The following is a 22,591-nucleotide window of genomic DNA, read 5'->3' on the forward strand; positions in this document are numbered from 1 at the left end:
CCGAACTTCTTCCAAGCTAACAAGGCCCTTAAAAAGCAGCAGTCCTAATAGGGATGGCAACGCATTCAAACAAACAGCTTTCCCAAACTGCATCATTTCAATAAAATAAGCCCAACTAGATTTCTGGACGTTTGTTCATGGTGTTCTAACAAACCCACACTACAACATAGCCTGGAAAGGCCTTCACATATTACTAGCCGATACATAATAGCACAACCACTTATGTTAAATGGGCAGTGGGGGCTATATGGCTTGCAGACGATGGAAAAAAGAGCCAAGTGGCTCCTGTACCAAGCCCAGCGAACTGCTCGCGCCAGTGGAGCCCTGGACTGAGGGCCCAACCACGCTTGCCTAATTTTCTTTTTGAAATAAAGTTTGCTTGCTCCTGGGGATGTTGGAGGTGTCAGCGGTTGGCAGCCCCTCGCGGTATTAGTCATCGATATGGCGTGTTTAATGATTTCTCGACTTCTGACGTTATGCCGGCTCCGCGAATATGGCATCGCGGTATTATTCCATCGATATGGCGGTTTAATGATTCTCCGACTTCTGACGTTATGCCGGCTCCGCGAATATTGTCGACGTCCATGGGCTGCTGGTCGTCTACTCGCAAGAGACACGGTACGTTGTGGTGCATACTCCTGGGGATGTTGGAGGTGTCAGCGGTTGGCAGCCCCTGCGGTATTAGTCATCGATATGGCGAGTTTAATGATTTCTCGACTTCTGACGTTATGCCGGCTCCGCGAATATTGTCGACGTCCATGGGCTGCTGGTCGTCTACTCGCAAGAGACACGGTACGATTCGGCGACCCAACCAGTTACAGTTACAGCAATTACGCCGGTTTCCCGCTAGTGCGAGACGGATTTCTACCTAATGAAGCGCTCCCATTTTGTCCGCAATAAAGAGCTTACCAGCGCTTCGTTTGTCGCGTGTTTTATTTAGGTGGTTAAAACTCGGCTTAACCGTGAAGCAAATAGCGCTTAAATACCGTTGTGCGTTGACAGTTTCATAACAAGCACTTTCCTTCAGCAAAGTGCTCCCGTTAATACTTTGATTCTGGAACCTTGACGGCACTTCTGAGTAGAACCGCTGTTTCTCCGCGGGTACGAAGCGCTCCGCATAACCGTTTTACGTCATGCTGATTTTACTGCTATGGATGGAAAACGCAAATTAACACTCGAAGTGGTTTGCGTGCTAATAAACCCACCTTAAAGTTGCTGGCGGTTTGTTGTGTCAGATTCACTTCCATAATTCCATGCGACATGGTGAGTCGCCACTCTGTGGTTTTCACCACAACGTCCAGAAAACTGAGCTCCTGGTTCTCTTCACTCTTTATTCCAGTAAGGAACTTGCCTGAGAAGTACTTTTCCATATTTTCCAGGGCCTCCGAATCTGCAAGTGCACGAGTATGAAAACATTTTCCTTCAGCATGGTACGAGTGCGTACACCTTTCGTCAATATTCACGACAGATGTGCAAACGGTAGCCTTTGTAACTACTGAATTAAAAAGCGTCATAATTGAGCATTAATCATCACTTCCCGTATAATTATTGAAAAGAAGTGATAACACCAGTATGACCTACTTCATTGGTGCCGTCTATAGTTTATCAACAGCAACAGCCTCTCCGCACAGCTTCATCTTAAAGCTATCGTGGTAAAGCTGGCAAATATACAAAGTTGCGCTGAAGACCCAAAGTGGGAACTTTCAGTGCAGACTATAATGCAACCTCATTCGAAGTCTTATCAGGAGCGGCTCAGTCTCTGCTGTTGAGCTCTTTGTGACGCTCGAGGCTGAAACGACCGACGTTGCAGATCCGCCAATATAACCATCAGTGGCGCTGGCAAACACTAACTCGCTGTGTTACATGCCCACCCACGGAAATGGACATACGAACTGCCGCTGTCATGGGCCTATTGGTATCACTACGCACACGAAATATCGGGTTTAGGTTTCGTTTCGCACCGTGGCCAGATATTCAGATTAGTCACGGCAGAGTGCCGAAATGGCAAGTTTATCCCCACGATCTATTTTTTTCATCAAAAGAACGTTCCGGTTTGCTCCTCTCCTTGGCTTCATTGACGGTTCCCTTCACATGGGTCTTCGCTTTTCACAGCTTTCAAGTTGGTGCGAGAAAACTTGAAGGACGCTTAAGCTTCGCCTTTAAGAGTGGAATGCGATAGCGTTATCGGGCTCCGTTCGCATCACATTTTTCTTTATGAGCAGGCTTCACTGCAACACCCAACGTGGGAAAGCCAGCTAACAAAGACCAAGCTTACACTGATACCCTTAAAGTCGGCTTCACTTTTAAGAACAAATGCATTGCTGGGAAGCAATGCATTAAGGAGCAATTTAAGCCGTCTTATATATCAGAATGTGAAGGCCCTAGGACTTTTTTTATTTTAAATGCGAAGCATAAATTGGCAAACATTTGCTACTTTGACAGTATCTATCTAGCCGCCTACGACTTTGTGCTCTCATGGTCGTTTCGTTAACTTCGTATGTACCAAAATCAGCATATTATGACAAGAGCATATGACGAACATAAATGATATGTCTTGACATGAACGTCATAAACGCGTATCATGTAGTCATGACAATGACTCAGCGAAAAAGATTAACACTCAAGAACCACTCAATAGATTCGGACGTGAGTACTAAGTGAAGGAAACACTAAACGATGCTTGTAGAAGTCGTAGTCATGAGCATGACTGAGCACAAATGACAATGACTCAACGAAAAAAGATTAACACTCAAAACCACTGAATGGGTTCGGATGTGGGTACTAAGTGAAGGAAACACTAAAGGATGCTGGTAGAAGTCGTAGTCATGAGCTTGACTCAGAAAAATGACTATAACTCAGCGAAAAAAGATTAACACTCAAAAACCACTGGAGTGGGTTCGGACGTGGGCACTAAGTGTCGGAAACACTCAAGGATGATGGTAGAAAACAGTATTGAGCATGAATCAGCATAAATGACAATGACTCAGCAAAAAAAGATTAACGCTCAAAAGCCACTGAAATGGATTCAGCCGTGAGTACAAAGTGAAGGAAACACTAAAGGATGAGGGTAGAAATCATAGTCATGAGCATGACTGAGCAAAAATTACAATGACTCAGTAAAAAAATAACACTCAAAAGCAACTGGAATGGGTTCAGACGTGGTTACCAAGTGAAGGAAACAATCAATGATGATTGTAGAAATCAAAGTGATGAGCACGACTCGGCAAAAAAAGATTAACACTCAAAGGACACTGTAATGGGTTCTGACGTGGGTACCAAGTGAAGGAATCACTAAAGGATGATCGTAGAAATCATAGTCATGACCATGACTGAGCACAAATGACTTGACTCAACGAAAAAAGATTAACGCTCAAAACCACTGAATGGGTTCGGACGTGGGTACTAAGTGAAGGAAACAATCAATGATGATTGTAGAAATCAAAGTGATGAGCATGACTCGGCAAAAAAAGATTAACACTCAAAACCACTGAATGGGTTCGGACGTGGGTACTAAGTGAAGGAAACACTAAAGGATGCTGGTAGAAGTCGTAGTCATAAGCTTGACTCAGCATAAATGACAATGACTCAGAAAAAAAAAGATTAACGCTCAAAAGCCACTGAAATGGATTCTGCCGTGAGTACAAAGTAAAGGAAACACTAAAGGATGAGGGTAGATATCATAGTCTTGAGCATGACTGAGCGAAAATGACAATGACTCAGCAAAAAAATAACACTCAAAAACCACTGGAATGGGTTCAGACGTGGGTACCAAGTGAAGGAAACAATCAATGATGATTGTAAAAATCAAAGTGATGAGCATGACTCGGCAAAAAAAAGATTAACACTCAAAAGACACTGTAGTGGGTTCTGACGTGGGTACCAAATGAAGGAATCACTAAAGGATGATGGTAGAAATCATAGTCATGACCATGACTGAGCACAAATGACAATGACTCAACGAAAAAAGATTAACGCTCAAAACCACTGAATGGGTTCGGACGTGGGTACTAAGTGAAGGAAACACTAAAGGATGCTGGCAGAAGTCGTAGTCATGAGCTTGACTCAGAAAAATGACTATAACTCAGCGAAAGAAGATTAACACTCAAAAACCACTGGAATGGGTTCGGACGTGGGCACTAAATGAAGGAAACGCTAAAGGATGATGGTTGAAAGCAGTCATGAGCATTACTCAGAGAAAAGACAATGACTCAGCGAAAAAAAGATTAACGCTCAAAAGCCACTGAAATGGGTTTCTGCCGTGGGTACAAAGTGAAGGAAACACTAAAGGATGAGGATAGAAATCATAGTCATGAGCATGACTGAGCAAAAATGACGATGACTCAGCGAAAAAAAATAACACTCGAAAATCACTGGAATATGATGGTAGAAATTATAGTCATGAGCATGACTAAGCAAAAATGACAATGACTCAGCGAAAAAAGATTAACACTCACAAGCCACTGAAGTGGGTTCTGACGTGGGTACTAAGTGAAGGAATCACTACAGGATGATAGTAGAAGTCGGTCATGACCATGACTGCAGCACAAATGACAATGACTCAGCGAAAAAAGATTCACACTCAAAAACCACTGAAATTGGTTCGTACGTGGGTACTAAGTGAAGGAAACACTAAAGGATGCTGGTAGAAGTCAGTCATGAGCATGAATCGGGAAAAATGTCAATGACTCAGCGAAAAAAGATTAACACTCAAAAACCACTGCAATAATTTCGGACATGGGCAGTAAGTGAAGGAAACAATAAAGGATGATGGCAGAAATCATACAAGGTCTGTTAGATAAGTATCCGACCTTATTTTTTCCCCAAAACCTGATGGATCTCAAACAGACGCGCTTGCATCAGCTGTCATTGAACCTTTGTGCGCATGCGTGAATTGTTTCCCGCCTGCCGATAGCGGTAGTCGCTCGGACGCATCGTTTTAGTGAAGTAGTGCACAGTGCTTTCGTCGGTTTCTTTATTGCAAGGAAAATGACGGAGCGACTGGAGCAGTGCTACTGCATCGAATTTTGCCAGCAACTTACGGCCGTCACTGCGCGTTGCATAGTGCAGCTTACAATTCGACACTATCACGCCTGTAGGTTGTGGTTAAGAAGGCCCGCCGAGTGCGTAGCAACGTCAAAGTTTCTTTCTTTGACTCTTTTTGACTCCCGCGGTGTGGTACACCACGAGTACGGACCACAGGGTGAAATACTACAGGGCGAGTACTACAGGGATGTCCTCCGTCGCCTACGCGATGCTACGCGAGCGACCGGAGTTGTGGTCAACAGGAAATTGGCGCATTCATTACGACAATGCTCCTGCACATTCCTCGCACTTTATTCAGAGTTTTTTGGCGAAAAACCAGACTTCTTTAGTTGAACAGGCTGCTTACTCTCGTGATATTATGGCCCCCTGTGAGTTCTGGCTGTTTCCCAAATGAAGAGGCTATTGAAAGCAGACAAGAGAGGACATTATGGCTGCAACGGCAGCTGAGCTAAACGCCATTCCGAAAGAAGCCTTCTCGAAATACTTCCAACAATGGCAGCACCGCTGGGACAAGTGTGTGGAGTCCTAAGGAGACTACTTTAAGGGTGATTAGGTTTCCGGCGCTCCAGTTGTGCCAGGTTTATGGTCGGATACTTTTCTAACAGACCTCGTAGTCATGAGCATGACTCAGAAAGAACGTGAATGACTTAGCGAAAAAAGATCAACACTCAAAAGCCACTAAAATGGGTTCTGACGTTGGTACTGAGTGAAGGAAACACTAAAAGATGGTGAGTCATAGTCATGAGCATTACTATACCTAGAGACCTTACGGTCTCTAGGTATAGCTAAAGGGACTCCTGAGGACTCATGACATGAATATCATGACATGCGTGTCATGCAGGTCATGAAAGAGCCACCTAAACTTGGTAGGCTCCCCGCACACTGCTTCACATAACATCGATGTCCACAGGGCGTGGGATCTGTCGGCTTCTTTTCATCAATTGTTTGCTATTGCCCCGAGGCGCGCGTGTGTCCAAAATTTAAAAAGGCTCAGTTTTCAACATTCCCCTCAATGTTGCCTAGAACTCGGCGTGCCTACTTAACCACAACCTACAGGCGTGATAGTGTCGAATTGTAAGCTGCGCTATGCAACGCGCAGTGACGGCCGTAAGTAGCTGGCAAAATTCGATGCAATAGCGCAGCTCCAGTCGCTCTGTCATTTTCCTTTCAATAAAGAAACCGACGAAAGCATTGTGCACTACTTCACTCAAACGATGCGTCCCAGCGACTACCGCTATCGGCAGGCGGGAAAAAATTCACCCATGCGCACAAAGGTTCAATGACAGCGAAACACCATCCGAATTGGAGGACGCTTAAGCTTTGCCTTTAAGAGTGGAACGCGATAGCATTCAAAGAACTCTGACTGCTTATCGGGCTTTTTTCTCGTACATTCAAATTACAATCGACACTATCACGCCTGTAGGTTGTGGTTAAGTCTTAATTTACAATTTTTCTGACGGAAGGAAAACATGCTCAGACTCGTCTCACGAGTGACGAGCCGGAGGGGTGGCATCAGCGAAGCCAACCTCCTAAGGATCTACCACGCCTTCCTCATGAGCCATATCAACTACGTGGCTTCCGCACTAAACTGGTCACGGTCTGAGGAAAACAAGATTGACGCACTCATCAGGAAGAGCATTAAACGAGTGCTCGGTATCCCTGTGACGACCAGCACGGATAAGTTGATGCAGCTCGGGGTCCACAACACCCTGAGCGAAATCGTAGAAGCGCAGAAAACGGCACAGATCGTTCGCCTGTCTGCCAGCAAGTCCGGCCGCCGAATACTCGAGATGGCGGGCCTCACCGCCATGGCCGCGGAGTCGTGCGCCGTCCCCCTCCAACAGGAAGAAAGGGACGCCTTTAGAGTCTCCACATTCCCGAGGAACGTTCACCCACAACACAACGAGGCCAGGCGCGCAGCCAGGGCCCGAGCACTCATCAAGACTGCCCTGCAGAACCCAGAGCTCGTGTCCTTTGTCGACGCGGCGCAGTATCCCAGATCAAACTCGTACGCGGCCACGGTGGTTGACCCCCAGGGCAAACTCCTGAACGCAGCGTCCATCCAACACTCGACGGCGTCCGTCGCAGAGCAAGTCGCAGTGGCGCTGGCTCTGTGCGATCCCGGGCGCACCCAGATCTTCACAGACTCCAGGTCGGCGGCGATGGCCTTTCTCGCCGGCTCGGTCTCGGCCGAGGCTGCGGCGGTGCTTAGGACCCGCAAGCCAGGCACGGTCCGTCACGTCATCACTTGGTTCCCGGCTCACATGGGCCGGAACGTCTCTCCCGGCTCGATCAACCCCAATGAGCTGGCCCACGACCAGGCGCGAGGTCTCGTCAACCGCGCCGGTCTGAGGGGCCCGGCTTCGCAGGGGATCGACCGGACCACGGACCCGCTGCTTACTTTTCACGACATCACGGCTCACTACCAGCTGGGACGCAGGCAGTTCCCGGCTCCTCACCCGAAGCTCGGCAGATGACGGAAGTTACAATGGGAGAGATTGTGTCTCCTTGCCTGACCCCTTTCTTGATAGGCAACTTCCTACTTTTCTTGAGGAGAACAAAAGAGAACAAGATATTCACGTATGCATCATGTAGTCAATTACGCGATGCCTCGCAACGAGAGGTTTATTACATGCTAATCACCTTAGTTCTCTTCCTATACGCCCACACATTTTCCCACAACGTGAGATGGGTCAGCCCCGACCGCGTGGCGCAAGGGGTTAGTTAACAAAAATTTTTGCACCGAGTGATTTTCTCAATCAATTTTTGTTAACTAACCCCTTGCACCACGCGGTCGGGGTGGTTAGGGATGATGGGATTCGGCATGATTATTTCCGCCAGACGCCGACGCTTAACGCCGACGCCGAAGCCGACGCTGTATATAATGGGACACGGGAGCCTTAATGCTGCCGCGTTAAAAACAAGTTGCATCAACTGAAACGATCCTTCACTGAATAAATAAACATTTTACCAGCACCAAATAAACCACAAAATTACACAAAAATTGAGGGACGCGAGATGAGGGCGCCAATTTATCAGCAGTTTTGGCGTTAATGTGTAGGTGAAAACTGGATCTCTCTATATCATATTCCCGCATGCTCTGTTCAGGAATAACAGAACGAGAGGGCTTTTTGCACCGAGTGCTCTTACCTTTTACGGAGTTTTGACGTGTGTCAAAGCTGATCAAAGCAAGAACTTTTGAACATAGCTGTTTCAGAGCCTCCGCCTTGTTGTCGGGATCGCTGACCGCTGCCGTCACACAGATGATAGTGCCTGAAACATTTTCGTAAATGTAGTTCACATGCGATGCTGCCAGATGTCCCCCCCCCCCCCCCTGTCCTATCACTAACATGCGACTGATAAATCTATTGCTCAAAAAGCACGAGGGAAATTTTGATGCGAGCGTTGCATGGAGACGAGAGATTTACTGCAGGACGAATGCCTCTCCCTCCGATCCCCGTCTTGCGCTAGGTGATTCCACCTTGCGCCTACAAATTTCCTAACTTCATCACCCACCTAGTTTCCTTCCGTCCTCGACTGTGCTTCTTTGTTAACCTCAGGTTTCTGCGCCGTATGTTAGCACCGGTAGAATGCAATGATTGTACACTTCTTTTGAACGACAGTGGTAGGCTGCCAGTCATGGATTTGGCAATGCCTGCCGTATGCACTCCATCCCAATTTTATTCTTCTGTAAACTTCCCCTCATGATCAAAGTACGATGTTTGCAATTCACCTAAACAAACTTACTCATTTATAGACTATATAGAGGCTGACTGGCGATCCTGAATTCTTGTTACGTTGCTAGACTATTGAATATTATTTTTGTCTTCTGCATATTAATCTTCAACCCCACTCTTACAGTTTCTCGATTAAGGTCCTCAATCATTTGCTGTAATTTGTCCCCATTGTTGCTGAATAGGACAATATCATCTGCAAACCGAAGGTTGCTGAGATATTCGCCGTTGATCCTCACCCCTAAGCCTTACCAGTCCAACTGCTTGGATACTTCTAAGCATGCAGTGAATACCATAGGATAGATTGTGTCTCCTTGCCTGACCCCTTTCTTGATAGGCAACTTCATACTTTTCTTGTGGAGAACAAAGGAGAACAAGATATTCACGTATGCATCATGTAGTCGATTACGCGATGCCTCGCAACGAGAGGTTTATTACATGCCAATAACCTTAGTTCTCTTCGTCTACGCCACACATTTTCCCACAACCTGAGAAGGGGCCTTTTGTGTGGATTATCGCCATCATCATCACACTATATGTCCATTGCGACGGCCTCTCTGCCTTGAGCAAGCTGACTCCAACTTGCGCCTGCAAATTTCCTAACTTCATCACTCACCTAGTTTTCTGCCGTCCTCGACTGCACTCCCCTTCTCTTGGTATCCATTCTGTAACTCTAATGGTCCACCGGTTATCCATCCTATGCATTACATGGCCTGTCTTAATGTCAATTAGAATATCGGCTATCCCCGTTTGCTCTAATCCACACTGCTCTCTTCCTGTCTCTTAATGTTAGGCCTACCGTTGTTTTGCTCCGTCGCTCTTTGTGTCCTTAACTTGTTCTCGAGATTCTTTGTTAACCTCAAAGTTTCTGCCCCATATGTTAGCACCGGTAGAATGCAATGATTGTACACTTTTCAACGACAGTGGTAAGTTCCCGGTCGGGATTTGGTAATCCCTGCCGTATGCACTCTAATCATAAGTGGCGCTCGCTAACGTTTAGAACCTGCACCGCAACGTACCTGTAAAAATACTTGGTGAAACATAAAATATAGGGCTTGCTGACAGATGCGTGTGCCCGTATTAAGAAAACCTAATTCGCTCGTCTTCAAGCAAGTACTTTGCTAAGCGATGTATATTCTGTAAACCGGAACAGGTAATTTTCCTGCACTATCGTCATCGTGTCTAATGCTTTTGGTTAGCAATAAGATCCAGCCTCTGTGAAAGGTAGTACGCATAAAGGATGCATTAAGTTCTTGAGATTTGGTGTTTGTGAAGGCCAATGAATGTACGAAGCTTGTGCTTGACTTCGCACGCTGAAACGAATTTGGTGCCATCTTGTATTCACGTCGCCCCACTACGCTTTTCTCCGCGCGCTTTCGCCTCCCCCCATTTCCGCCTAAAGATTCCACTGCTCTGCCTCCACTTTCCTCCTCGCGCCTTTTCCGCTCTTTCTATTTTCGCGCGGCGCTCAGCGTTCGCTGTCATCTTCCGCTGCCCTCGTTCGCTCGGTTACAAGTGACGGCGCCGACGCCGACGCTCGTCACAGCAACGGGCGCCTACGCGCTGTGCTCTAAAGCTTCACCTGTTGCATGTACCGTAACTTTAATGCTAAAAACAGGCCAACCCTACTGCTACGGTAAAGGGACATACACAATAGAATGCGCAAAAATAATCACGTTCATAACTAATTCATTTAAGCCACATATTGTAGCTTGCGGATTGTATCCCGTGACATTGCAGGGCGTATCTTCCTTTAAAGAACAAATTCTGACAAACTTATTTCGCAAAAGAATGAGTACAATAAAGAGCTTTTTTATAGTTCCACCCATAGATTGTGACTAATTATATCGATATTTCAGGTATGTTTGCTACTTCGTGCATAAACCTTTATTAAAGGGACAGTACCGGTAATGAAGGATGTATATTGTAGCAGAATTGAAGGCATACCATTAGAGGTGAAGTACTTTTATTACGAAAGCCAGTAAGAAATGTTTAACGCAATATTTTTTTTGTCAGTGTAGTCTTCAATGTATGGTCAAGCCTGATTACTAGACGCGATGGCAACGCGATAACTCTAGAAGGGAGAAGCAGAAAGCGCATCGGAACTATGACCGTAATCGTAATAGCCATCCACAGCATGTTCTCTGTTCCACTGTTTGTCTTGGTGAGCTGAAATGTCACTTGTTTGATATAGGCGCAATCTGCGCAGTGAATCCAAGTCATTTGTGCACAGTTGAACAGGCACATTGTTGCATGGTGGTAAAGAATGCCGACAATGGTGTCACGACATCAGCATGCCTTGAAAGCCCACGGTCTTCTTAGACATCATCAAAGATAGCGACTTTCTTACCACTCAGACAATGATACTCGCGTCGCGTTACTGCGTGAGTATCTATAGGTGCTCCACTGCGTTCGCCCGCAAAAAGGCAGCGTCACTAGTCAACGCGCCCTAACTGGAAATATAAAAGTACTTATTCTCTGACGCAAAGAAAAGATCACAAACGCATAAAATCCAGCAAAAAATTTTGAAGGACGCTTAAGCTTCGCCTTTAAGAGTCGAACGCAATAACATTCAAAGATCCCTGGTTGCTTATCAGACTTCCCGGCAACAGCATCTTTTTTATCTAACATCGCCTCCGCATGCGGCTGCCGTAGCGAGCCTACATGTAACGTTGAGTTGCATGTAGGGTCCCTAGGCTGCCGAGGAGGCAAGCGCAATCTGGATGATATTTTTGCAAGAAGCAAACCGCGGCGCGCCACTGTACGAGTGGTAGAAATGCTCGAGAAGGGGTTCATGTTTGAGTTTCCGCGCAAGAAAATTATGTTTTCTCGTATATCAAAATTACAATCCGACGCTATCACGTCTGAAGGTTGTAGTTACGTCGCGATTTTACGATTTTTCTGACACATATTCGATTAAATTATTCGATATTCGATATTCGATTTTCTGACAAAAATTCGATTAGTTCATCAGCTCCCCTGCGCCACGCGGAGGGCTGTAGCTACATGGGTAGCTACATGGGCGGCAGATTTATTCTTGGTTTCCGTTTGTTTCCCGGAGTTCCAATAACTAAGAAGCAACATGAAGCACTGCAAAAGAAACATGCAATTTTATATTGCAAAGCATTCGCTAGTTCTACGTAAAGGTAGCGCAGAGGATATGTTAGCTTCGTGCTTCACGCAATGTCTAGTGTTTAACTCCGTGCAAATGTGGCAGTGTCTAATTGGGACGAGCGAAATTTTGCAGAACAAGCGCTGCGACATAAACCAGACATTTCATAGCGCAAGATTTTTGTAGGCATGGTATTGATGCGAGGGGACAAATTTCTTGTATCCGCTTAACAGTGTGTTTTAGCTAACGTTAGCCAAATACTAAAAATACAATAGATTACTTAATTACCTTCTTAGTTATTAACTCTAGTGAAAAATAATCAATTACAAGAGTTGTAGCGCTTGTTCAGAAACATCGGAATATTTAATTTCTGCTAAGATAACTGCATAAATTGCGCGAAATTTAAAAAATACCACGTGACTGCCGGCTAACGCGCCGCGCTTCTAGTGCCCTCAAATGTAAGTTGGAACGAACTAACTTAGGTTGCTCCGCGCACAGAGGCTGTCGGTGACTGCGATCATGGTTTTTATCTCCGTCGTTCATCACACTGTCACCCTCTCCCCCTCCATCGTGCTTCTTCATTGGTCCTAAAAATAAGAAAGATTGGAGGACGCTCAAGCTTCGTCTTTAAGAGTGGAACGCGATAGCGTTATCGGGCTCTGTTTGAATGACATGTTTCTTTATGAATAGGCTTCACTGCAACACAGAACGTGGGAAAGCCAGCTTAGAAAGACCAAGCTTATACTGATACCCTTAAAGTTGGCTTTACCTTTAAACACAAATGCGTTGCTGGGAAGACATTTCTACAGGAGCAATTTAAGTGGTCTTATATCAAAATAGGAAGAGCCTAGGACCTTTTTGCTGTCGTCCCGCGGCGCGCGCGTGTCCAAAATTTAGATAGGCTCGGTTTTCAACACTCTGCTCAATGGAGGACGTTTATGCTTCGCCTTTAAGAGTGGAACGCGATAGCATACAAAGATCCCTGGCTGCTTATTATCAGGCTCATTTCTCGTGTATTCAAATTGCAATACGAGGCTATCACGCCTGTAGGTTGTGGTTAAGTCGTAGTTTAGAATTTTGTCTGACGAATTTTACTTTGATAACTTTGTTCACTAACACCTTGCGCCACGCGGAGGGCCTGTGTGGTCGGGGTGGTTCGGGATGATGTGGTTCGGCATGATTATTTCAGCCAGACGCCGATGCTTAACGCCGACACCGCAGCCGACGCCGGAATTTCTGTGACACGGGGCCCTTAACGTTAAAAATGCCTGCGCTGCGTCAAATGCTGCTTCCGGTCCCGTGTCGCATTCGCACGTGGCGGCCACTTTTTCGTAGAATTTTTTTCTTAATACGGTACGCCCCTTTTGTCACGTAACACTCTCTGCGCGGAGCAGCCTTTGCTTATTCGTTCAACTTACATTTGAGGGCACTAAAAGCGGAGCGCGTGGCGTCTGCTGCCGCGTTTACAATAGCAGAGAAGCAAGCCGATCACGCCTGGCCGGTGAGTGCATGGCCACACACTGATAGCCAGTTATTGTAAAGCTGAAGGAAAGGTAGACAGGCAAAATATTACCAAGCAGGTATTTTTGCCGTTTAGCTTACAAGAAAAACATGATAGCCTCGTATTGCAATTTTTTACGGATGTCTCTTTGTGGCACAGCTATATTAGAAATACTTCTCCGTGTGTAGTGGCCATCTTATTTGTACTACTGCATATCAGAGTCGCTGCAGTGCGTAGGCTGCACAAATAATCCACAAACGCCTTTAATGAGCATATTAATTTATAAAGAGCTATCACACGAGTTATCGTTGAATCATGGGAATCGACGTGCACAGTAAACAAATTTTTGAGGCGGGCAAATCTTTATGAAACGATAAGGCAAACAAAAGACGGGCACTCTCACTGTTGCTGACGTTTAGCGCATTTATGTGAGTATGCATCAATCCAGCCACTTTCCTTCCTGCTGGAAAGAAAATTGCTGCGTTCGAACACGAGTTACGCGAGCTGCTTGCTTCGCGACGATCCGAAGCACGGCAGCTGACCGTAGCAGACAACGAAAGAGCACCGCCCACAGCGCTCACTGCGCCTGCGCGACACTCGTTGCGGCCGCCGACCGGCGGTGGCGCCGAGCAGACGCCACGCGCTCCGGTGTTCCCTTTAACAGTGAACCCCTCTGTACATTGGGGAATCTTTTTTTCATTTTTGTTTTTTAATTGCATCGTGTATGCTATATCACGAAGCAAACAATGTGAAGCTTTAGGGTATAAAAGGCATCGACTGTGATTAAGGGAAACTAAGTATGAAACTATGTTGTGTCTCTTGCATAGCGCCGAGGCATTGTCCCAGCTCTGTAGGGGCCCGTGCAGAGCTGGCGCATTGTTTACGCGGTTTCTTTATCAACCGATCAAAATCAACACGGGCAAAATTTACCTCGCTGCAAACATGCAAGTATTGTGTTCCCTTAAATTTTCTACATAAATAAACCGCATTGTTCAGGCGCTTTCTTTATCAGACGAGCAAAATCAACGGGCAAAATTTACCTCGCTGCAAGCACGCCAGTATTAGGTTCCCTCAAAATTTCTACAATATATTCAGTGACAGCAAGCCATTCAGAGCACCATGTCGATGTTGCTGCTGAACTTGCGATCTTTCTGGTTTTATAACTTAATAGAAACAGACCAGACACACAATGTAAGTGTACATTCAAATCGTAAATATCAAGCGTACAAGGTAGCGCATAATAAGGAAAGAGGCGTCCTGTCCTTGCTCTTTTTTTAACTTTACATGCACACGGAATTGAGCACATTACACATGCGCTCAATTCACGATGCACGGGTGTTCTTGCATTTCACGGCCATCGAAATGCAGCCACCGCAGCCGGGGTCAGATTAAGCAACCTAGTGTTTCGCAGCTCAACTCCAAAGCCATTAAGCAACCACGGCCGGCATGCCTCAAATCGGCAACACCGCTGTATGAATTGCCGCCATGAAGGCTATCAAATATGCGATACCACAAGCCTTTCTTTACGCTTACCTTAATACAAGTACAGGAGCTTATTTTCGTCTGCCTGCAGAGCAGTACAGCCAGCGCTGAAGGAAGTTGTACCCACACCATTGCCTTCAGCAGGACAAATTCGGATAAACTGAGCAAACAAACGTAGGAACGCCTTTGTATAAACAGAAAAAAAAAACGATTGACTTCAAAAAAAACTCCCTTTTCTGCAGTGCTGCTGGTTGCTTCTTCGTTCACGGAAGAAAGAAAAGCAGTGTAGCAAATGTCACTGTTTACACGATTTTGATGAGCGGGCTGACCAGAAGGCGCATGCGCCATGACATGGCTCGACACGGTGCGCATGCTTCGTTACAAGTTGGCTAGCGCAAGTTGCCAAGATTGAAGTTGGCACGTTACAAGTTGGCAAGCGCTCGCAGATCCCGCAATATAGAGTTCTCGCCTGTCGCCTGTACCTATGTCGGGACAAATGTGTTATGGTGTTTTACTAGTGCAATCTGTGAACGCTATATACTCGGTATAAAGGAACCAGAGTAAGCCCTAAGCAACATACAAATCAGTCTTATATATATGAACGAGAAAATGTTTAGTAAGATCAAAGCAAATGTTTCAAATAATAACAATTGTCCACGTTTTTTTTAAATAAAAATCAGCCGGGACCTTCATGGCGTGTGCATTTACACATCCGGTGTTGACTGGGGTGGTTTAAAAAAGTATTGCGGTTTCAGGCAAGCGCAGCATGGTCATTTCCTTTACGTGGACAATTGTTATTTGAAACATTTGCTTTGATCTTGCTAAACATTTTCTCATTGATATATATAACACTTTGATTTTACGTTGCTTAGGCCTTACTCTGGTTTCTTTATTTATCCATGCAAATCTATTCACGCGAAAGGTGCCTGCTAATAATACCAACATGAAGACACTTTCTCAGTATAGTAAGCGTCTAAATAAAGCTTCTACGAGATAAAAAATATAAAAAATAAAAAATATGAAAATAAAAAATAATAAAAAAATAAAATTAAAAAATAAATAAAAATTAAAAAAGTTAAACAAAAAAATAGAAATAAAAAATAAAAAAGTTAGTGACCCTTCACTTCGCGAATGCGGGCTACGCGCAAGCGTATGAAAACCGCGAACATGCACAGCGAGCACCATGGCGTCGAAGCACGAACGAAAAGGAACCAAACGCGGCGGTTCTCTTCTCCGGCGCTTGCTTCCCTCGCGGTCACACATAACTCGCCGATTTCACAGGAAGGGGGGTCTTATACGCTCGCGCGTAAGAAAACCACACTGCTGCACGGGATCGCATTTGATGCGCAAAAGAGGCACACACACGAAGCACTATGTGCTGTGCATGGGCCCGTCTATGCATGTGCTCTCTTTGTGTTGCGTGGATGAACGTGCCGTCCGTTGGCGCCTAACTAAACTAACCACACTCTAATTCCCGTTACTATTTATCGCTCCGCGAATCTTTGCGATGCGTCGTGTTGTCAACTCTCACCTGGAATGGTAGTTGTGGTAGTCGTGGTAGTCGAGCTGGTCGTCTCCAGCTGTGCTGGAGTAGTGATAGCCGCTGTTGTGGTAGCCGTGGACGTTGGGCCTGTGATACAATATAGGCAAAGTTATAAGACGCCTTTCAATATATTTGCAACCAGATATACGTATAGATATACGTCCTGCAGTGGTCATAAAATAGGATGATGATGATGATGATGTCATCATCATCAACATTTTTTCCACTTTTCCTACACTATGCAGGCTCACTTCATGTACTGGAGGCAGACATGCGATCCCCACGAATCGGACCGCAGCAGCTGCTAATCCCACACCGTCCCTTTGACGTCGAAAACGATGATATTTTGAGAAATAGGATGTGTTCCGTCGTTAATCAGTTCTTGAAGCGCAAGCCTTAAGGCCCTATAGAAGCCGGACACAAAAATTTCTTAATATTGACAAATTAAATATGCTTTGTGTAGCTTTCCACTATATGCCACTATCTCTACCGGAACGCTCTGTAACGTTAAAATGTATGAATTAAAATAGCCCTTTGAAACCAGTCACCTAATAATGTGTGGCTATGCATGCCTTTGGTAATCTGCCCGTGGGATGTGGAGTTTTCTCAGGCCGCGCTGACCACAATACTCACCACATCGTCAAATTTAGAGGTAGCTGTATCGCTATTCCCTTCCTAAAACGCAATATGCGTTTTTTTTTTTTTTTTTTTTGTTCTGGTGCTGCAATATTTGAATAACGTTGAAGGTTCGAGGAACAGGGATAACCTATACATTTTATTATTCTTTACGATACACAAATTTACAGATCTTTCAAGAACGCAGGTCACATGCCCTTGAAATAGCCGCGTGCGTTTGAAGGGCTGGTAGGTATCAAAGAATGCGAACGCTTGCAGGACTTACTGAAAATATTCACTATAAAACGCCTCATTTCCGGCATTTTTTGAAAGCAAATTTGAAACCGTGCAGTGATATTTACCAGAACCCTCACCCGAACACACCAGAAACGGGTTTAGATACACAAATTCCAATACTTCCTAGAGAACCATGTTATAGTTGTTATAGTTATAAGGTGTTCCCTATGTAAAGCTACACCCGTGTTCTTGAAAATGAACCCCTGTATACTCTCAAAAGCAATGTAAAGCAAAGCACGTATGAGCGTTATCCAGTTATTCGGGGACAACATTGCGAGAGAATTAAAACTATTTCACTCTTTCGATTCGTTCTATAAGTTTAGGTTGTGTTATGTTAAGATTAGGTTAGGTGGGGCAGCTTGCCGACAGTAGTGCGATAGTCCTGGCCTGCTCGTATACGCCACGTGTCGCCGACCAGCGGACAAGTTGACACATAATGCGAGCTTTATTTAAAACTATTCACAGGGCCTCCTCATTATTGCTGCGTCAGCGACCGAATGAACAAACGCCTAAATAGCGCATGTGCACAGGAATAAAGCGCCTTCTTTGTAAAGATACACCCGCCTCCATAAAACCCAGCCCGCTCTATACTCTTGAAAGCCTTCGTAAGCACAGAATGTAAGAGCGTCATTTGCGCTCGTTATCGTGGCACAAGTTCATGTGCAGAAACTTGTCGCAGTCTACCAAGCGACACGCAGTATTTAAGTCGTATAACCCTCCCCTCCTTCATTCCCCCTACCTCTCAGTCAATGCCGCATAACGCCGTTTAACGAAGCTTGAAGTTTTTCACTTACGTTCGGTGGTCACGAAAATGTAGCCCAGTGCCAGGGCTACCAGGCAGAGTACGATCACAGTGCAGGTCACGTACTGTGACCGGTCCCTGCATTGCCAGTTAACAACAGTAGGTTAATTTAGCTTGCAACACTTCTCGACGGAGGCTGCATTATGCATGCAAAATGAATCTTAATCTAGCCGCCCCCTCTCATGTACCGACGGTATTACGTTGGGCCATTAAACTAGACAAGGAGATCTCAACTGTTTAGGACGCTGGGAAGTTGAGACCCCCGTTCGTAAAGCATTGGCGATGATTATTGATGTTATAAGTGCAAGGGCGAATATGGCCAAATAGCGCCAAGTCTATGGCGACTAGCTGTCAGTTTCAGTTTATTATTGATATAAGATGCATGGTTGGTTGTTAGTAGTAAACAGGCGAGGTTCTCAAAGTCCAATGACTGCAGCGGGACCCTCGGTTAACAAGATTACAAAATGATTGATAGAGGAGTATAAATAATATGCAATCTACAAGTAAATATATTGTGAACGTAGTAGTGGATATGAATAGATTCGATTATATACAAGGAGTCATACATGTAAATAAAAATTACGCACATTATCAATACAAATTGTACAAACTTTATAACAAATGAAGTACACACTTTATGTACAAAGTGTGTAAGAGGACGACTACTTATACAATTTAAAGTTGATATTTATATGTATGCAAAGGTGATGATGATTCAAATGCATAGGGTAAGTCATTCCAGTGGTGCATGAAATGATTTTCGATGGGTAGATGCAACGCGGCTCTATAGAGGCCTAAATGCATTCGCTGGAAAGTGCGTAAAATAGCTAATAACACTATGAAAATCACACGCGAGGTGCGAGACGTGTGATACATATAAAGGATATGCAACGATGGGATGAGATACTAAAACATATGCGCTTAGGCAGGACCCTTGAACGCAAGGGCATGGAAGCACATGAACTACAAAGCGTTATATCGTAGCAGCAGCCTTCAGTGAGAACATCTGTTCCGAATATTTTTGCTCGTGTAGAGAGAGAAAATAAATGAAAGGCAGGGAGGCCAGGACTGAGCCCGGTTGGCTACCCTACATTGGGGAAAGGGAAAAGGGGAGGGAAAGATTAGGAGAAAAAGAGAAAATCCACTGTGGATATCGCCGACGTGGTAACAGTTTTCTGCTCTATATACGTTCCAGTCACCCAGTCCGGATCACAGACGGCCACTCAATACGGCAGTTTTTAAACATCGCAGCAGCGCTTTTCAAGCGAGCAACGATCCAATCGTACTTTTTTATTGGAGGTCATGGTCCCAAGATCCTGTTCAAGGTGAACTGTTGTCTACCCAAGTAATTCAGAGCTGTACAGATGTCTTTCATTTGCAAAAGATGGGCAGTATCACAGTAGATGTTCTAAACGACACTGTAGGGATTGCACTTGGCGCTATCACCCATTCCAATGAAACACGTATATGCATTGGTGAATGCAACGCCCAAGCCTAAGCGGCACACCATTGCTTCCTCACTTCGCGGAAGCCAAGGTAAAATCGGCAGTTGCCGTGCGTAAAGTTCAAAGCTGCTTCACTGTAAAAAAAAAGGTTGTGTGCCAACAAGTATTGCCGGATGTAGTGGAGTTTGCTGTCGTTAAGTTACAAGCAAGTCCTTTTTTGTCTAATTGTTTGCTTCCCGACATTTAAACAAGACGTGGAGTACGGTCAACGTATAGTCACACTTGCCACAGATAGGAGGTTCCTCACTACTCAAGAAGTAAGAGCGTGTGCAATATGCCGATATGTAAAAGGTCGCGACAAAATTAGCTCAGTTTGTCGTTCTTTGTTATTGGAGATGAACATTCCCAATCCGGATCAATTAAAAGCAGCTCATTTTACATTTCAGTGTCCCTGATTCGTTGTCAATAGTTTCTTAGTTTTTTTCAAGCAAAACTGGTACCAGATTCATGGCCGTTGCCCTCTTTGAGAATTGGGATTATATCTTTCCAAGAAGATGGGATATACTCTGAAGACCATATGGCGTTGATAAGAGACCGGAGAGTTTCCTGGGGTTCAGTGTATCGGTGTCTTATTACATCAATAATTTGGCGGGATAATGGAGCAGTGTTACAGCAGTTCAAGATGTCTGGGGCTCCGCTAAGCTTATGCATCGTTGTATGTGTCAATTGGTGCGCATTTTTTTTTCGAAAGACTACGGTTCTGCTTGTGTGTATTGAGCTCAGGATTGTTCCGGAAAAGTTCAAGGCGCTGGAGATGAAAATGTACACGCGTGTTGAAAATGTACACGCGGAAAATACCTCGGATCTTCCGTATCTACTTCCGTATTCACCGAATGTAATAGGTTTGCCTGCTGGCCTTGGTTTCTATTATCTCTATTCCATAATTTTCACTTGTCCGTATAAGTATTTGTACCGGAGATAGTTGTGCCTCCTACCGTATTGGGGTGACTTTTTCCGCGTGATTTTACCATGCTAGTTTTTCAATGTTCCAAAATTACGAAAGCGTCCGCACGTTTTCCTGCTTCTGCGCTTTCGTACATTCATCATTTCATCATGGAACTCGCCCTCTGGTAGCCACTACCTTCTTTCTGCGATGTACGTATTTCGCTGCAGCACAAGTAACAAAAGCTGTGAAGTATGCAAAAACATTTATCCTTAAGGCGCAACTGTCATCCCTCGATAAATGTGCCAGTTCTCGGAACAGCTTCCAGTCAGCGAATTCGACCTTCAACCGAGGACGTGTGGCGATCATTTATCCTACTTTGTGTTCAGCACTCTAGTAAAGTATTCGCTGCGATAAGGATCTTACATTCCTCCTGAGGTACGGCTTTAGTGTAGGATATGCTATGCTCAAATCGATGAAGGAGTGCACTAATCGCACACCCCTACACCTTAGCCTCTGAGCTGTGCTACCAGTGCTAGCAGAGGCCAGTGGTGTGGGGTAGTCCTGGGAAGGTAGGGTAGCCTCGGCTGCTCCTACCGTGGAGGCCGTTGGCGATGCCGCCTGCTTCGCTGAGCGTGACCCGGATGGCAGCCAACTGCCGTTGTGATGCTGCCCCCCGATGCGCCACTGTGGCGAAGGATGCGCTCTGTGCAAATGTTGCTGTCGTGCTTCTCAGACGTTATGTTTTCATTTGCTTTGTTAATGCGATTATCTTATTTTCCTTCTTTCAAACTGCACATCATCTAGAGTATGCAGCATGGCCACCATCACAATTGATGTAATGGAGTTCGGTATCCCAATCGTCAGCTGAATGCTCCTTAATACCACATTTCGGACAGGTAAGCTACCCTCGATAGACCGGAGAAGCATGGCCAAAACACTGGCGCTTAAAACTATTGTCACCGATTTGGAATGTACAGTCGTACTCTGACCTTGGAGTATGTACCCTGTTTCTCTGCCTCCTGCAATCTGCTAGAACTAAATTTGACGATTGAATAGTTAGTTGGCAGCTATTAGTCGTCGAGTCTGATCTTGATCATTTGTAGATTGCGTTTTCATCCTTCCAGGAACTCCTGCAAGGATGACAACGCAATCAACTAGCAGCTCATTCTCTGAATTTACGCCTTTGACAGTATTCAGGACTCGGTGTGTTGTTACGGTGATAAGGGCATCTCCAAAGGACACAAGGTTTGTTGTTATCTTAACGCACGGCGATTGGTCTCCGACTTTAGGTATAATGTCCCCATTGGCTCACTCGGTGGCTTCATAGTAACTTACAATGGTCTCTGTGAGACAATGGGACAGCAAAAAGCAAAATCATTCTGGCTTTCTTGTCCTATTTTGGGGATGTCTCCGTGTTCTCTAAAAATAATTGGAATGTAGCATCGATGCACCCCCTTTTTTTGAGGAATGATCAGTGGAGAAGTGTTTGGAAGATCTCATAAAATGTATCGGATATTCGAGGTCAGTGCCATTTACCTAACAAGGAGCCCAATGACGGGAGACGGCAGGTTATGTGGGGAAGCAAGCCCTGCCGATGTACATTGTCACTATAACCATTTATGTTGTAACCAAGGCTGGTAACCTAACACCAGGTTAACCCAGGCCGCCGTGGAAGATGAATGAAATGGGAAAAAAAGAGTAGTAAACCAGATAGATTGTACAAAGAAGATAAAAAAGTGGAAGGTAAGCAAAATACCTGAAGAGGCACTTAAGTTATCCCTACGTGGACGAATGCGACAGCATTGCGACCACGTCTGCAGAAGCGCGGCGATGTCCGGGGGCACCACTGGCGGAGTCACGTGACCCGAGCGGACACGTCAGCACAAACGCCGCGAACGTCACGCGACCAACGTTGTTCGTCACAAGGTTCGCACAACGCAAGGTCGTGTGTTCGAGTGCCTTAATTCTACCTTAATTAAATGTACCGTCACCTTAACACCCCCTTGGAGCACAGGGGGTGTTAAGGTGAAGGTATAGTCAATAAAGGTAGAATTAAGGCTTTCGAATCCAC

At 45.3% G+C, this 22,591-nt stretch overlaps 1 protein-coding gene across 1 annotated transcript in view; it reads right to left on the minus strand.

The window, feature by feature from the left end:
- Positions 1–22,591, minus strand: part of LOC125940951 (uncharacterized) — a 96,077-nt gene that overhangs the window by 68,049 nt on the left and 5,437 nt on the right. The window contains exons 2-5 of the mRNA XM_049657721.1: positions 18,122–18,207; positions 16,404–16,502; positions 8,194–8,316; positions 1,206–1,390 (exon numbers count right to left, since the gene is read on the minus strand). Coding sequence (XP_049513678.1) covers positions 1,206–1,370 — 165 coding nt within the window. The 5' untranslated portion in view covers positions 1,371–1,390; positions 8,194–8,316; positions 16,404–16,502; positions 18,122–18,207. The remainder of the gene's footprint in view (positions 1–1,205; positions 1,391–8,193; positions 8,317–16,403; positions 16,503–18,121; positions 18,208–22,591) is intronic.

This window comes from Dermacentor silvarum, chromosome 10 (genome assembly GCF_013339745.2).
Source record: "Dermacentor silvarum isolate Dsil-2018 chromosome 10, BIME_Dsil_1.4, whole genome shotgun sequence".
NCBI lineage: Eukaryota > Metazoa > Arthropoda > Arachnida > Ixodida > Ixodidae > Dermacentor > Dermacentor silvarum.